Genomic DNA, 17500 nt, shown 5'->3' on the forward strand with positions numbered 1-17500 from the left:
GAGAGAGACTGTTACCTTCTCGATGAGCTTGGCGGCGATATCCTTGTTGATATGGTCCACAGCTTTCATTGTGCCTAGAGAGAGAATAACAACAGATTAGACTGAGAGAGTGTGTGTCTGTCTCAGTGTGTGTGTGTGTGTGTCTGTCTCAGTGTGTGTGTGTCTCAGTGTGTGTGTGTGTGTCTCAGTGCATGCGTGTCTCAGTGTGTGTGTGTCTCAGTGTGTGTGTGTGTCTCAGTGTGTGTGTGTGTGTCTCAGTGTGTGTGTCTCAGTGTGTGTGTGTCTCAGTGTGTGTGTGTGTGTGTGTCTCAGTGTGTGTGTGTGTGTGTGTCTCAGTGCATGCGTGTCTCAGTGTGTGTGTGTCTCAGTGTGTGTGTCTCAGTGTGTGTGTCAGTGTGTGTGTCTCAGTGTGTGTGTGTGTGTCTCAGTGTGTGTGTGTGTGTCTCAGTGTGTGTGTGTGTGTGTCTCACCTTTTCCCAGGTAGCGTGTCTTGTCTCCATCACGGAGTTCCAGAGCCTCATGGACTCCAGTAGAGGCACCGGAGGGAACGGCTGCTCTGAACAGACCTGACAGACAGACAGGCAGGGAGAGAGGGAGGGAGACAGGGAGGGAGGGAGGGAGACAGGCAGGGAGAGAGGGAGGGAGGGAGAGAGGGAGGGAGACAGACAGGGAGAGAGGGAGGGAGAGAGGGAGGGAGACAGACAGGCAGGCAGGCAGGGAGGCAGACAGACAGGGAGAGAGGGAGGCAGACAGGGAGAGAGACAGGCAGGGAGAGAGGGAGGGAGGGAGACAGACAGGGAGAGAGGGAGGGAGGGAGACAGGGAGGGAGAGAGGGAGGGAGGGAGACAGGCAGGGAGAGAGGGAGGGAGAGAGAGAGGGAGGGAGACAGACAGGGAGAGAGGGAGGGAGGGAGACAGGGAGGGAGGGAGGGAGACAGGCAGGGAGAGAGGGAGGGAGGGAGGGAGGGAGACAGGCAGGGAGAGAGGGAGGGAGGGAGAGAGGGAGGGAGACAGACAGGGAGAGAGGGAGGGAGACAGACAGGGAGAGAGGGAGGGAGGGAGACAGGCAGGGAGAGAGGGAGGGAGACAGGGAGGGAGGGAGGGAGGGAGACAGGGAGGCAGACGGACAGGGAGGGAGGGAGACAGGGAGGCAGACGGACAGGGAGGGAGGGAGACAGACAGGCAGGGAGAGAGGGAGGGAGACAGGCAGGGAGAGAGGGAGGGAGGGAGGCAGGCAGGCAGGGAGGGAGGGAGACAGGCAGGGAGAGAGGGAGGCAGACAGACAGGCAGGCAGGGAGGCAGACAGACAGGGAGAGAGGGAGGGAGGGAGGGAGACAGACAGGGAGAGAGGGAGGGAGACAGGCAGGGAGCGAGGGAGGGAGACAGGCAGGGAGGGAGACAGACAGGCAGGCAGGGAGGGAGGGAGACAGGCAGGGAGAGAGAGAGACAGGCAGGGAGAGAGGGAGGGAGACAGGCAGGGAGGGAGGCAGACAGACAGGCAGGGAGACAGGGAGACAGGCAGGGAGAGAGAGAGACAGGCAGGGAGGGAGAGAGACAGGCAGGGAGAGAGGGAGGGAGGGAGACAGACAGGCAGGCAGGGAGGCAGACGGACAGGGAGGGAGACAGGTAGGGAGGGAGGGAGGGAGACAGGCAGGGAGGGAGGGAGAGAGAGAGGGAGACAGGCAGGGAGGGAGGGAGGGAGGGAGACAGGCAGGGAGGGAGGGAGAGAGAGAGGGAGACAGGCAGGGAGGGAGGGAGACAGACAGGCAGGGAGACAGGCAGAGAGACAGATTTAAATGTTTTGTTTATTACAAAAAAGTTAAAATAAAATGTAAATAAACTGCAGTTCGTGAATATATTTTCTTTTAAAAATCAGTTCATTTTTATAATTACATATTTTATTAGATTATTTTATAGTTATATCGATAAAAGAAAGATAGAAAAATAGACTGTACACAAGTGAGTAAAACAAGTAAACCAGAGATTTTTAAAATTCTCCAAAACTCCAATATGTTTTATAAAGTGTAGACAGACAGGCAGACAGACAGACAGACAGCCGTCTCACCCTTGGCGGTGTAGAGGTCGACCTCCACTGTTGGGTTTCCCCTGGAGTCCAGGATCTCCCTGGCGTGAATCTTAGTGATCGACATCCTGACTGAACACACACACACACACACACACACACACACACACACACACACACACACAGACAGAGACACACAGCGAGAGAGAGAGAGACACACACACACACGAGTTATGTTAATACACTGTTGACATTAATGACTGATAGAGACAAATGGTAAATACAATTGACCTATATAGCGCTTTTTAGCTGATTTTCTCAGCCCCAAAGCGCTTTACATTTCTTACCACATTCACCTGTTCATACACTCACCCATTCATACGCCGATGGCAGGAGCTGAGTGAGTGAGTGAGTGTGTAGCTGCCATGCAAGGCGCTTTAAAATTAATGAATGCAAAATATAAATGATTATTTGGAACAGAAAGTAAGATATTAAACATGTTATACTGTAACCAAGGAGAGAGGACATTTCTGTTTTTCATAATCTTTTAAACCGGCACAATGTTCCAGAACAAAATGTTTCAAACACAACGAACAGCTGAACAGTGACCTTCAGAAAAGTGTGTGTGTGTGTGTGTGTGTGTGTGTGTGTGTGTGTGTTCATTTAAGTGTGTGTTTAAGTGTGTGTGTGTGAATATATGTGTGTGTGTGTGTGTGTGTGTGTGTTCATTTAAGTGTGTGTTTAAGTGTGTGTGTGTGAATATATGTGTGTGTGTGTGTGTGTGTGTGTGTGTGTGTGTGTGTGTGTGTGTGGGAATATGTGTGTGTGTGTGTGTGTGTGTCAGACCTGCTGCAGAGATTCTGTGTAACGCCATGATGTCTGTCCGTTTGTCCCCTATCTTAAGCCCCTCCCCTTTCCCCTCCAAACAGCCAATCGCTGAGCTCTGTTTGCTTTGACCAATAAGGAGCGAGGGAGAGACTACCATGCAGACAGACACAGGGGGGGACAGATTCCCCTCATCTGTGGAAGAGTGTGTGTGTGAGAGACAACAAGAGAGAGGGAGAGAGAGCGAGACAGACAGAAACAGAGAGAGAGAGAGAGACACACAGAGGGGAAGAGAGAGAGACACAGAAACAGAGAGAGGGAGAGAGAGAGAGAGAAACAGAGGGAGAGAGAGCGAGACAGACAGAAACAGAGAGAGAGAGAGAGACACACACAGAGGGGAAGAGAGAGAGACACAGAAACAGAGAGAGAGGGAGAGAGAGAGAGAAACAGAGGGAGAGAGACAGAGAGCGAGAGAGAGAGAAAGACAGAGCGGGAGGGAGAGAGAGAGAGACAGAAACAGAGGGGGAGAGAGAGGGAGGGAGAGAGAGAATTGTGCTATAGAAATAAACCTGCCTTGCCTATCAAAGCCTGAGCTAAATGTCTGGTAGATAAACTTCTGAAACGTCAGAATCTCAAACTGTTCAGAAGGAACTTTATTCGACTTCTGTGCAAAATGAAAACTCAAACTTCCTCCTCTGATGTTTGTCCCTGATCCCCTTCCATATCCCCCCCCCCCCTAAGGAGAGCTATTAATACAGTCTGCAGTGAACCCTCTGGCCTTTAGACAGAAGGGTGTGTGTGTGTGTGTGTGTGTGTGTGTGTGTGTGTGTGTGTGTGTGTGTGTGTGTGTGTGTGTGTGTGTGTGTGTGTGTGTGTGTGTGTGTGTGTGTGTGTGTGTGTGTGTGTGTGTGTGTGTGTGTGTGTGTGTGGCCTTTCCACAGAGGTCACATTGAAGATTAAGTCATTTATAAATGTTCATGACATTTAAGAAGGAATTTGAGAGTGAAACCGTATCAGCTTCTGTCTGATAACTGAAGATCCCTCCACTGTCTGTCTGTCTGTCTGTCTGTCTGTCTGTCTGTCTGTCTGTCTGTCTGTCTGTCTGTCTGTCTGTCTGTCTGTGTTCCAGTCCCCTTACTATCTACTATTTAGTTTGGTAGAATTGATTGATTCTTGTGGCCAGATTTAGGATGGTTAGAAGTACCCGGATGTCCTACTACATCCAGCCAAGATTTTTAGTGTTGAAATCAGCATGCTATTTGGGGTGATTCTGACCCACAATCCAGTGCACACCTAAAGTGACGTCACATCAACGGAGCCTCCATATGAAAACAAACGGGGATGAGACGGATATAAAAGCAAGAGGCAAGATCAAGGAGCCATGTTAGGATGAAATAAGAGTAAAAGTATGTCCCCAATTGTAGCATACTGCATCCTAACTAGATTATTTTTATGCTCAAATGTAGTATGTAGAATAGAAAAAAGAAAGAGTATGCGATTCGGAACGCAGGGACGGTTTGTCCGTTTGAATTTGTGAGCGAAACTGTATCAGCGTCTGTCTGATAACTAACGGTCACACTGTAATGGATGCATCTTATCAATTTAACTAAAACCTTGTCTGTTTGCGTCTGTATATTTCTCCTATACAACCATCTTTAACGGACATTATCTCAACATTAGTTCTTTTCAACACTCTGAACCAGAAACCTCAACTTCTAAAGCACTTACATCCACTAAACTGTCAAACATTTCTTGAAAAAGTAGCCTTAAACCCAATACTGACTACAACCCGACTGCCCTTTATGTATGAGTGGGTTATGTAACCGTGTGTGTGTGTGATAGGTCAGAGGTCCGACATACCAACAAGTTGAACAACAGCTGGGTGATTTGATTACAGTACACTTGAAACCACCAATGGCCTTTACTGTAACACACACACACACACACACACACACATCATAGCAACAGTTCAGTAACTCACGGTCAAACTTAGAATTGATTTTTAAATACATTTTAACTTTCAAAGCTTTGTCTGCATGGCCTTGGTCCAAGTTATATCAATACTCAACCTATGAACCACACACACACAGGGACAAAGTACATCTCAGAGAGCGAAGACACACAGTAACTGGACATGTAAAGAGCCTTACTCAAACTGAAAATATTCCTAATACTGCAACTGCTAAAACTGTCTCTCTCTCTCTTTCTGTGTCGGTGTTTGCGTGGCTGCTTGTGTGCGTGCATACGTGTGTGTGTCTCTGTGCGTGTGTCTCTATGTGTGTGTGTGTGTGTGTGTCTCTCTGCGTGTGTGTGTGTGTGTGTGTGTGTGTGTTTGTGTGTGCGCATGTGTCTCTGTGTGTGTGTGTGTGTCTCTGTGTGTGTGCGTGTGCATTGTTCTCAGACTGAGTTTTGGACTTTGAGCTGTTTGTCAGATTTCTAAACTTTGACCTTCAGGTTTTACTCAACACTCAAACTCACATTTTATTTTGAAAGTATTGAATCTTTTCTTCTCAATCAACCCATTAAATCCATGTCAATGCAGCGTAGTGGATCACTGTTTAAAAAGCATTTAATCCTGCATGTCTGCATGGGGAATACAGGCCATAAACAAGGTGCAATAAGGGTCTAGTTGCACATCAAGATGAGAATTTATTTTAAATATTATTTTGAAAATGTGTCAAGTCTTTACATAGTTTTCACGTTACATAAAGTATTCACGTCGTTATTAATTAAAAACATATTGAAGAACTAATTAAATTGTTATTTTACTCGATACATTAAGAGGAAAATATGCTGCTAAGTGGTAACCCATGCAGAAACCTCGGACAGTATTTAGAATTTAACACAACGACCCCAGCCCTTCAAAGTAAGACAGTGTGATGTTACCAAAGTAAGAGCGTACCTGTGTTTGAGAGACGAGGCGCGCGCGTGTCCGTCTGACTGTCCGACTCAAGTGGAAAGTGTCCGTCTGGCGCTCTGACGGGGTTTTATACTCTCTGTTCTAAAGGGGGCGGGGCCAGGGGCGGGGCCAAGGGCGGGTTAGGGACCGTCTGCATTTAACAAGCCTGAAGACAGCAGAAAAAATCTACCAGTGTGTGTGTGTGTTGCAGTGTGTGTGTGTGTGTGTTGCAGTGTGTGTGTGTGTGTGTGTGTGTGTGTGTTGCAGTGTGTGTGTGTGTGTGTGTGTGTGTGTGTGTAAGTGCGTGCGTGGCCTGTTTTCAAAGATCAAATCCTCCGGTGGTGACTGATTCACTCACTGCAATCAGGTGTGTGTGGCACTGATTGGCTGATTGAGCCCAGGTGTGAAGAGGTTATATCTGCCCTGAGACCCCAGTGTGTGTGTGTGTGTGTGTGTGCGTGCGTGCGTGCGTGCGTGCGTGCGTGCGTGCGTGCGTGCGCGCGCGCGTGTGCGTGTGCGGACCCACCCCTGGGTCCGCACCTGTGTCCCCCCCCCCTCCTTTATCAAAACCAATGTAAATCCCCTGTCAACCCCCGTGTTCCAGTCCCCGTACTTTCTACTATTTAGTTTGGTAGACAGAAGATTTAGTACGGTTAGAAAGGATCTAGATGTCTACTAGATCCAGCCGAGATTTTTAGTGTTGAAACTGCTGTCGAGGAAATGTTATATTTCGACATTCTGTAACAGAAGACTAAACTCACAGAGAATCTAAGAATGGAATTACATAATACAATAAGGCAAGGCCAGTTTATCTCTATAGCACAATCCAGACACAAGGCCACTCAAAGTGCTTTACAGGGGCAAGATTAGAATGCATGAAACACATTATAAAACATTTAAAAGCGAATAAAAGAAGCAAATAAAATAAATGAATAAGAGAAGACAACAGAGTGACAGAGTAAAGCTTCAGACCTGCATAGTCAGCCCCCGACAGGACTGACTATCTGTTGGTCAGAGCCCTCTTCTACAACAGGGGGGTTAAGGTCAAGGTCACTTTTATTTTACATAGCACCTTATAAGAACCTAAATTCACCAAAGTGCTTTACATAAAATACATCAATTAAAATACAACAGCACACATTAAAAAACACTTACAGCAATGACACAAAACAATTCATTAAAACGTAAAAGCCTGTGAGAAAAGGTTAAGGTTAACTAACAGATGGTTAACAGGTCTCAGGGTTAATTGTGGTCAGCCACAGTAAACCTTAGAATAGTTTGAGCAACTGTTTTGTCGCATTCTTAGAGGAAATGTGTTGAACTGATGTGATATACATTTAGAAAACAGGTCCATACGATAGTTAGAAATAAATTTGCCCTCACAGAAAGCTGCATCCTATTTGGGCGATTCTGACCCACAATCCAGTGCGCACCGGAAGTGACGTCACATTGACGAAGCCTCCATATGAAAACAAACGGTGGTGAGACGGATATAAAAGCAAGAGGCATGATCAAGGAGCCATGTTAGGATGAAATAAATAAGTTAAAGTATGTCCCCAATTGTAGCATACTGCATCCTAACTAGATTATTTTATGGTCAGATGTAGTATGTAGAATAGGAAAAAGAGAGAGGAGGAGATTTGGAACGCAGGGAACGTTTGACAGGATGTATCAAATGATCTCCACGACAACAGTCATTGTTTTTATAAATCATTCGGACAGAGAACTGCTGTGATTGGTTCAAAATCTTTATTGTGTCATAAGAACCAGAGCATAGCCCATAGCCTCATCTCAACCAAATGTCTGTAAAGTTTATCAAACTTAAATGACAATATCTTTAATGTGGATTGATAAATATAGATAGATAGATGCTTTACTATCATGAAACTAACTCCACACACACACACACACACACACACACACACACACACACACACACACACACGGGCATCCATGAAGTGAAATATTGTGACGGTCCCTAGCTCAGACAGAGAAGGTCAAAGTTCGCTTAAAGGCGAAATGTGACTCCTTACCCTTTACACTCACCTTTAACTGTAACACACACACACACACACACACACACACACACACAGCCCGTCCAGTGTCCCTGTAGCCTTTACCGAATGCTAAATATAACTTCACATGACTGGATGGGTGTGGGGTCAACACACACACACACACACACACACACACACACACACACACACACACACACACACACACACACACACACACACACACACACACACACACACACACACACACACACACACACACACACACACACACACACACACACACACACACACACACACACACACACACACACAGTCTCATCTCTCCTCTCTTTACTCATTAATTTTTATAAGTACTTTCATCTAAACTTCACAGAACTTAAACTTCATTTTAATTCTGCTGTTTCTGAGAACACAGATGACATCACAGGTCTCCAGCTTTCTGTAGACTCCTTTATAGATGGAGTTTGATGTGAACTGTTTCCAGGTTTGGAAAATGATTAAAATGGAAAATCATTTGCACCATGAGGACTATACTGTCCTGTTTATTAAGATATTTTTTTTGTAATTTTTATGCTTTATTGATAGTGTAGAGACGGAGGTGAAATGGGGCAGAGAGGGGAGTGACATGCAGAGAACGACCGCGGGCTGGAATCAAACCCGGGTCCGCTGCTGGCCGAGGCCCATGGGGGGGAGGGAGGGGGGGCCCTACCAACTGAGCTAAGGGCGCCCCCTTACTGTCCTGTTTTTGTTTGAATAATTCCACATTATAAAGACCATTCAAGCAGCAAGTCTTTCCTCATGTTTCTGAGAATATACTGACGGGCTGAAGGCTTCTGTGGGCTGAATGGGAGGGAACAGAGCCTTAAAGCAACACTGGGGACATGCCAGTATTCTGAGGGCCGTCCCCTCTATGCTAACGTAAAGCCTGGTTGTATTCTGAGGGCTGTCCCCTCTATGCTAACGTAAAGCCTGGTTGTATTCTGAGGGCTGTCCCCTCTATGCTAACGTAAACCCTGGTTGGATTCTGAGCAGTGGCGTGCACAGACATTTTGGGGGGCAGGTGCTCAGTGCAAAAAAAGGTCACAATATAGTCTATCGATGAATGACCAAATAATTTTATGGGTACTTGTTTTAAAATCCCCCCCTGGCCTAATGACTTTTAATACCCGGCCACACATAGAGTGTTTCTCAAAGGAATTTGGGAGACTGTGTTTGGGACCCTGGACCTTCTAAGGGTGTCCGGGGGAATGCTCCCCCGGAAGAAAAATTTGAACCTTTTAAAGTAAAATTCATCAATCTAGTGCACTTTGAGAAGAAAGCTAAGGCTAAATCACCTTTGTCAATGTGGGCTATTTAGTACTATTTTCTGGAATAATTTGGAAACACAGAATTACCAAAAAGAAAAAAGCTTCGGATTCTTTTAAATAATACCTTATCCCAAATTCTCTCTTTGAAGTCTTCGTTAGGCCCCTGATCTCCGTACTAATAATATCCTATTAAGGTAAATACAAGATTACTGCAAGTCTTGTAACATAGAAATAACTTATGGTTGGGACAAAATAATATAATTAGCTTATAGCTTCATGACTGATTTAGTACCACCAACCCACTTTGCGTAGTTAAAATAAAATGTGTGGACAGCTTTTAAGATATTTCAATAACATTTGAGGAACAGTTCAACATTAAAATCTGAGCTTTAAAAGGCCCTGAACAGTTAACATGACTCTGGTCTTGACTCTGACCTTTCATCTTCATCTTCCTCCTTGCTGCTGGTGGATGCTTTCATCCAGGAGAGCAGAGAGCTGCTCCCCTGGGCTGCCTGCTGTAGCTCCCTTTCCTTTTCCTTTTTTAACCTCTCCTTTCTAGGCATTATACTGCAATTTGTAAATAAAAAGAGACCAACCATATGAATAAGACTGCTTGGTTACATTACAACAAGGCACAAGCTATTTTTTCTGCAAATAAATTACTGCAAGTGAAGTGTTAATTATATAGCCTAAAGTAAACCTAAACAACACTAAATATTCAGCATACTGATAGATTCACATGCTGTACCAATTACAAACTCCGTCGACATTACTTTGTGTTCATCACGTCTTATCTATTTTTTGGGGGGCTAGCTTGTTAAACAGGACAGTCGGCTAATTTATGCTCAGCTGTGTGGCGCTGCATGATAGAGGCTACTTTATAACAGAGACAAATAAATGCAAGTTATAGCTTGGCAACTGAGGCTTAGGGGCAAACAATACACTCTTGACTCCATTCATGTATGTGTTACCTCGCTGGTGGGGCAGGGCAGGGCAGGGCAGGCCGGGGAGTAGGTGTGTGTGTGTGCAGCAGCTGTGAACTGCTGCGGCAACGCGCCTCCGTTTGTGTCCACTCTGCACGTTCACGTTGACAAAGGAAGTGTGTGCGGAGGAGGAGGAGGGGGGCATATCTATGGGGGCATTATTGTCAAACGTTTTTAATCGTTGAGCATTTATAGATGATAATGTCGGCATGGGCCACATACACTGTAAAAAAAAAAAAAAAAAATCAGATTTTTTTTTTGATTTTTTTCAAAAGGGCACTTGATTGGGTCAGGGGAAAAGGGCAGGTGCTTCAGCACCACTTCAGGTCTACCTGTGCACGCCACTGATTCTGAGGGCTGTCCCCTCTATGCTAACGTAAAGCCTGGTTGTATTCTGAGGGCTGTCCCCTCTATGCTAACGTAAAGCCTGGTTGTATTCTGAGGGCTGTCCCCTCTATGCTAACGTAAAGCCTGGTTGTATTCTGAGGGCTGTCCCCTCTATGCTAACGTAAAGCCTGGTTGTATTCTGAGGGCTGTCCCCTCTATGCTAACGTAAAGCCTGGTTGTATTCTGAGGGCTGTCCCCTCTATGCTAACGTAAAGCCTGGTTGTATTCTGAGGGCTGTCCCCTCTATGCTAACGTAAAGCCTGGTTGTATTCTGAGGGCTGTCCCCTCTATGCTAACGTAAACCCTGGTTGGATTCTGAGGGCTGTCCCCTCTATGCTAACGTAAACCCTGGTTGGATGAGGATTACAAATCAGATACGAAGATGAAACATGACGCATAGTTTCACTGTTAAAACTGATTCAATAATCTCCGTCTGTGGTTCTGTATGGGCTGTGTGTCTGTGGTTCTGTCTGTGGTTCTATATGGGCTGTGTGTCTGTGGTTCTGTCTGTGGTTCTATATGGGCTGTGGCAATACTTCTGAAAAATAATATCTTGCAGCTAGTTCTAGTTCATTTTTGAACTGTGAACTTAGTCTGCCTCTTGTCACCACCACCAGTACTTAGCTTTCTATATGTAGTTAAGATACTGTATATGCGAACAGAATATTTCCTGTGCACCTCCACATTAAAAGCCTGTTACTAGCCAAACGCGAGTTGACTTTTACTTTTAAGCAGATAACAGGAAGTCGTTGCGTGTTTTCAGATTTACGCAGTGAAATGAAAACAGAGAGAGAGAGAGAGAGAGAGAGAGAGAGAGAGAGAGAGAGAGGGAGTGAGGGGGAGAGAGAGAGAGAGGGAGTGAGAGAGAGACAAGGGGAGAGAGAGAGAGAGAGAGAGTGAGTGAGAGAGAGAGAGACAGAGAGGGAGTGAGAGAGAGACAAGGGGAGAGAGAGAGAGAGGGAGTGAGAGAGAGAGAGGGAGAGGGAGATAGAGAGAGAGGGAGTGAGAGCGAGGGAGTGAGAGAGAGAGAGAGAGCATAATCTGGAACTATTCTGGAAAAAAAATATTATTATTATTATTATTCATTCAGATGACATTGGTGACATAACTGACAATGTTTATCTTAAAGTTTCTCGTTGCTACTTTAAAGGTGCAGTGTGTAATATGACATCAAGAAAGTTCTAGAAAGTTCTAGAATGCAACACTCCCTGGGTAACCCCACCCCTTTAGAATAATAACAGAAGCTACAGTGGCTTTCAAGGCCAAGAACAATTCTACATTTTAAACAATGCACCTGATGACATTCCAACTATGACACTTTCAAGATGGCGGCACTAGGCCTTGGTCCAAAATATGCAGAAATATGGACATATACGAGACCCTTTCTAAGGGAAAAAAAATAATAAAACATTTTTTTCAGCTATTATGCACTAAATTATACATACTGATGGATATTATAATTACTTTCTAGAAAATCTGCTAGGAAATAAAACCCAAAATTCTACACACTGCAGGTTTAAGTCAGGACTATGTAGGTTCAAAAACTGGGGTCCCCACCAAGATATAAATATAAACACACAAACACACACACAAACACACACACACACACACACAGTAATTTAAAGAATAAACATATTTTTTATTTTGAGTGTGTGATATTTTAACACAATATTTTTCTCTTTTCATGCAATACAACTTGAAACTTTTATTACTTTTTTAACTCATGAAAAATTTAAAATGAGAAACTGTGTGTTTGTGTGTGCTTGTGTGTGTGTGTGTGTGTGTGTGTGTGTGTGTGTGTGTGTGTGTGCTTGTGTGTGTGTGCTTGTGCTTGTGTGTGTGTGTGTGTGTGTGTGTGAGTGTATGTGTATGAAAAATGAAAAACTACTATGTGTGTGAGGGGTTCTAGAAATTTTGTGTTTTCAGGTATTCCACCAACTTGAAGACTTTTTCAGCCACTTTGGGGTTAGACACTTCTGCTTCCCCCTCGGCTATCACCAGAGCTGAGGACAAAACACACACAGGCATTAGACACACACATGACTGTCTGTGTGTGTGTGTGTGTGTGTGTGTGTGTGTGTGTCTGTGTGTGTGTGTGTGTGTGTGTGTGTGTGTGTGTCTGTGTGTCTGTGTGTGTGTGTGTGTGTGTGTGTCTGTGTGTGTGTGTGTTGTAACAGTGGGTTTTATACACTAGGTGGCGTCTCCTCTGTCTGTTGTGGAATGTAATGTTGACCATGAAGAAGAGCATGTGCTTCTCCGCTCTGCTACAGTAACTATGCAGCCTACGAGTGAAGTCTCCCTTTTATATTCTTTATTTTGTAATGAGTTGGTGTAGGCAGGAATCTGGGACTATGTTCCTGAACGCATGTATCTGTCTGTCTGTCTGTCTGTCTGTCTGTCTGTCTGTCTGTCTGTCTGTCTGTCTGTCTGTCTGTCTGTCTGTTGGTGTAGGCAGGAATCTGGGACTATGTTCCTGAACTGTCTGCTTAATAGATATAGTGCCGTAGAGACCTGGCTTGATATGGTCAATGTGGAATAAAAGTACAGTGAGAAGAATCCCACACGTTGCCTACCGAGTCTTCATGCTAACGGGAGCTATTGCTATCGGACCATAACTACAACCTGCACCATTCCCCGTTAGGAGCGGCGCCCGAACAAATACACTTTGGACCTCTCTTCGCATGCTCGCCCCGGACTGCCTTCCCCGCCCCCGGACCGGACTTGTCTGTCTGTCTGTCTGCCTCCCTCCCTGTCTGTCTCCCTCCCTGTCTGTGTGTCTCCCTGTCTCCCTCCCTGTCTGTGTGTCTGCCTGTCTCCCTCCCTGTCTGTGTGTCTGCCTGTCTCCCTCCCTGTCTGTGTGTCTCCCTGTCTCCCTCCCTGTCTGTGTGTCTGCCTGTCTCCCTCCCTGTCTGTGTGTCTGCCTGTCTCCCTCCCTGTCTGTGTGTCTGCCTGTCTCCCTCCTTGTCTGCCTGTCTCCCTCCCTGTCTGTGTGTCTGCCTGTCTCCCTCCCTGTCTGTGTGTCTGCCTGTCTCCCTCCCTGTCTGTGTGTCTGCCTGTCTCCCTCCTTGTCTGCCTGTCTCCCTCCCTGTCTGTGTGTCTGCCTGTCTCCCTCCCTGTCTGTGTGTCTGCCTGTCTCCATCCTTGTCTGCCTGTCTCCCTCCCTGTCTGTGTGTCTCCCTGTCTGTGTGTCTGCCTGTCTCCCTCCCTGTCTGTGTGTCTGCCTGTCTCCCTCCTTGTCTGCCTGTCTCCCTCCCTGTCTGTGTGTCTGCCTGTCTCCCTCCCTGTCTGTGTGTCTGCCTGTCTCCCTCCCTGTCTGTGTGTCTGCCTGTCTCCCTCCTTGTCTGCCTGTCTCACCCTTGTTGGACTTGCCGACACAGAGAGCGCGACTTGACCCGTCTTCCTTCTTCGGGCCCTTGATGTTGAGAGTGAGGCCGATGTCCAGCTGGTCGTTGAGCATGAAACATTTCTTCCCCGCGATGAAGACTCCGTTCTGGGGGAAGGCCCCCCGGTCGTTAGCCATCTTCTTGATCTCATCCACCTACAACACACACACAGAGAATAGCAGGTTTAAATGGTCCTAAACACACACACACTCACAGAGAATAGCAGGTTTAAATGGTCCTAAACACACACACACACACACACACGTTTACGGAGACTAGAAAAAACTGAAAACTAATTTTTAGAGAGGAAATAAAAATGTGTGCGTGTCTGGTTCTGTGTGTGTGTGTGTGTGTGTGTGTGTGTGTGTGTGTGTGTGTGTGTGTATTTGAACTAGACTGAGAGCCTGAGTGAGTAGCATGTGGGCAGCACATGTCGCCATATCAACCGGTCTGTCCTGTTAGACAGTGTGAGTCAGTCAATGACACAATGACAATGACACACACACACACACACACTGAAACACACTTAAGATTATGGTTGCGTTCCGAATCTCCTCCTCTTTCTTTTTTCTATTCTACATACTACATCCGACGATAAAAAGAATCTAGTTAGGATGCAGTAGGCATACTATTGGGACATACTTTACTCTCTTATTTCATCATAACATTGCGCCTTGATCTTGCCTCTTGCTTTTATATCCGTCTCATCCCCGTTTGTTTTCATATGGAGGCTTCGTCGATGTGACGTCACTTCACGTGCACACTGGATTGTGGGTCAGAATCGCCCAAATAGGATGCACTTTTCAACACTAACAATCTTGGCCGCATGAAGTAGGACATCCAGGTACTTCTAACCATCCTAAATCTGGCCACAAGAATCAGGACATCCTAAATCTTTTTTCTACATACTATATAGTAGAAAGTATGCGATTCGGAACGCAACCTAAGTCTTCCCTCCTACATACTCAACATGTATATACTACACACTGTCAACTTAACCATCCATTGCGTATGCGAGGTTTGTCGGACCGTTAACACTGAAGTACACAGAAGCAATGAAGAATAAAAAATAAATAAAAATCCATGCCGTTTGAAAAGACACAATGCATTGTGGGCCGGTTGAGTAGGAAAAGTATAACCTATCCATCCATACACAAAATCTTCCCAGAAGTTAGTACTCATCCGGGCATTTCTCGCTTACAAAAACTTGCACACAACCACAACATACTCAAATTGACGTCCAAATGAGTATGAGTAGGACATTAGTAGGATGAATAGTAAGGTGTAGTCAGTGATTCTGGAGAACACTTGTTTTCAGAATCAGTGAATATCTCCTCATGAGCCACTACCTGTCTGTACTGTGTGTGCTGAAAGAAATCCAGTGTTAATACACAGCCTAGGCTCTGTAAACTGGTATGTTGACAAGGGGAGGTGGGGGGGCAAACCGTAGCTAGCAACATGCCTGTTTACAGAGCCTAGGCTGTGTATTAACACTGGATTTTTTTTCAGCACACACACAGTACAAACAGGTAGTGGATCAAGAGGAGATATTCACTCAGTACAGACAGGTAGTGGATCATGAGGAGATATTCACTGATTTAGACAACAAGCGTTCTCCAGAATCACTGACTATTTGAATCACTAGTAAATATGAATGGAATTGAACTAGCAGCAGCATGCCTAGGCCGTGTATTACCGGATATATGAGATTTCCACTGTAAATTTGTTCTTCGATAGATAGATAGATAGATAGATAGATAGATAGATAGATAGATAGATAGATAGATAGATAGATAGATAGATAGATAGATAGATAGATAGATAGATAGATAGATAGATAGATAGATAGATAGATAGATAGATAGATAGATAGATAGATAGATAGATAGATAGATAGATAGATAGATAGATAGATAGATAGATAGATAGATAGATAGATAGATAGATAGATAGATAGATAGATAGATAGATAGATAGATAGATAGATAGATAGATAGATAGATAGATAGATAGATAGATAGATAGATAGATAGATAGATAGATAGATAGATAGATAGATAGATAGATAGATAGATAGAGTTGTGTTCAAAATAATAGCAGAGTGGTTAAAAAAAGTGAGGCAAGATCAAAATCCTTATCATAGCTTTTATGAATAAATGTTTCTTCATCTTTACATAAAGTGAAGAAAAAGGAATATTAGACTGTTCAAAAAAATAGCAGTGTCTGCATTTTTCTTTACAACTCAAACATTTACTGTATCAACTGAAACATGCATGAAGCTTTAGCTTTCCTATGAATCACTGAACTGACTAAGCTAAAGCTTCATGCATGTTTCAGTTGATACAGTAAATGTTTGAGTTGTAAAGAAAAATGCAGACACTGCTATTTTTTTTGAACAGTCTAATATTCCTTTTTCTTCACTTTCTGTAAAGATGAAGAAACATTTGACAAAAGTTTCTTCATATTTGGATTTGGAATAGAATGTGCAATGTCCCCGATGCATTTGCGTGTTTGGAAATAAATTTGCTTCACTTTTTTAAACACACTGCTATTATTTTGAACACAACTGTATCTATCTATCTATCTATCTATCTATCTATCTATCTATCTATCTATGTCTGTCTATCTGTCTATAGATAGATAGACAGATAGATAGATTTATTGATCAGAAAGTTTAAAACATTTGAACGCAGCTGAAGAGGAACGAAAAGACGAAAAGAGGAATGTGTGGAGGGCAAGTCAAGACACGCGGCGCGCGCACACACACACACACACACACACACACACACACACACACTCTCTCTCTTTCACACACACACACACACGCTTCTGCTTGCAGAGGCAGAACCTTTTGCAGACGCTGTGTCTACGTGTGTGTGTGTGTTATGTCATTCTATGGAGTTTTAAGGTTAAAAGCTGTCAGTTACAACCCTACAGGCGTGTGTGTGTGTGTGTGTGTGTGTGTGTCTGCATATCACCCACACACACACACGCACAAATACACAAACACATTCAGAATGCATACATGTGTTAATTGCAGTGAAACTTCTCCTCCCTAACCTCATTTCACTGTGTGTGTGTGTGTGTGTGTGTGTGTGTGTGTGTGTGTGTGTGTGTTAGAGAGAAAAGAAGAAGTGTGCTTCTCCACTTCCGTTTCTTTTTCAACATCATGTCCTTAAAAGGACTCTAAACCAGCGCTCAGACACACACACACACACACACACACACACACACACACACACACACACACACACACACACACACACACACACACACACACACACACACACACACACACACACACCGGAAAACACTACAACAGCTCAACTCATTCTGCACCAAAGAAACTCTATTTAACACCAAAAAACACCAAAAATTAGATAAAAAAGCTGATTCTGAGCGTTGTGACATCACACATCACATGACTACATCTCATCAGGTAACCAGGGAAACGCTCACTTTGAACTGGAAACTTGTTTTAACCTAAAAAACTAACAGAATTTGAAGCAGCCAATGAGGTGAGCCGATTGCCTTCTTGACAGAGTTTGTGTGTGTGTGTGTGTGTGTGTGTATATTTCAGAGCGGGAACAGGCCTGGCCACAAACCTTAACACGCCCAAACACTCTAGAAGTCTCGGAGCTAATCAGCTAATCTCCACTTTAAAATAAGTTTTCTC

General features: G+C 44.7%; 2 protein-coding genes across 2 annotated transcripts in view; both read right to left on the reverse strand.

The window, feature by feature from the left end:
• eno3 (enolase 3, (beta, muscle)) overlaps nucleotides 1–5799 on the reverse strand; it is a 14688-nt gene extending 8889 nt beyond the window's left edge. The window contains exons 1-3 of the mRNA XM_080051981.1: nucleotides 5750–5799; nucleotides 2065–2154; nucleotides 471–566 (exon numbers count right to left, since the gene is read on the reverse strand). Of these exons, the coding sequence (XP_079908107.1) occupies nucleotides 471–566; nucleotides 2065–2149 (181 nt within the window). The 5' untranslated portion in view covers nucleotides 2150–2154; nucleotides 5750–5799. The remainder of the gene's footprint in view (nucleotides 1–470; nucleotides 567–2064; nucleotides 2155–5749) is intronic.
• Nucleotides 5800–12059: 6260 nt separating this feature from the next.
• The window catches only part of LOC307268820 (profilin-2-like), a 6466-nt gene continuing 1025 nt past the window's right edge, over nucleotides 12060–17500 (reverse strand). The window contains exons 3-4 of the mRNA XM_080051574.1: nucleotides 13796–13979; nucleotides 12060–12444 (exon numbers count right to left, since the gene is read on the reverse strand). Of these exons, the coding sequence (XP_079907700.1) occupies nucleotides 12347–12444; nucleotides 13796–13979 (282 nt within the window). The 3' untranslated portion in view covers nucleotides 12060–12346. The remainder of the gene's footprint in view (nucleotides 12445–13795; nucleotides 13980–17500) is intronic.

This window comes from Ammodytes marinus (assembly GCF_949987685.1).
Source record: "Ammodytes marinus genome assembly, chromosome: 23".
Classification (NCBI taxonomy): domain Eukaryota; kingdom Metazoa; phylum Chordata; class Actinopteri; order Uranoscopiformes; family Ammodytidae; genus Ammodytes; species Ammodytes marinus.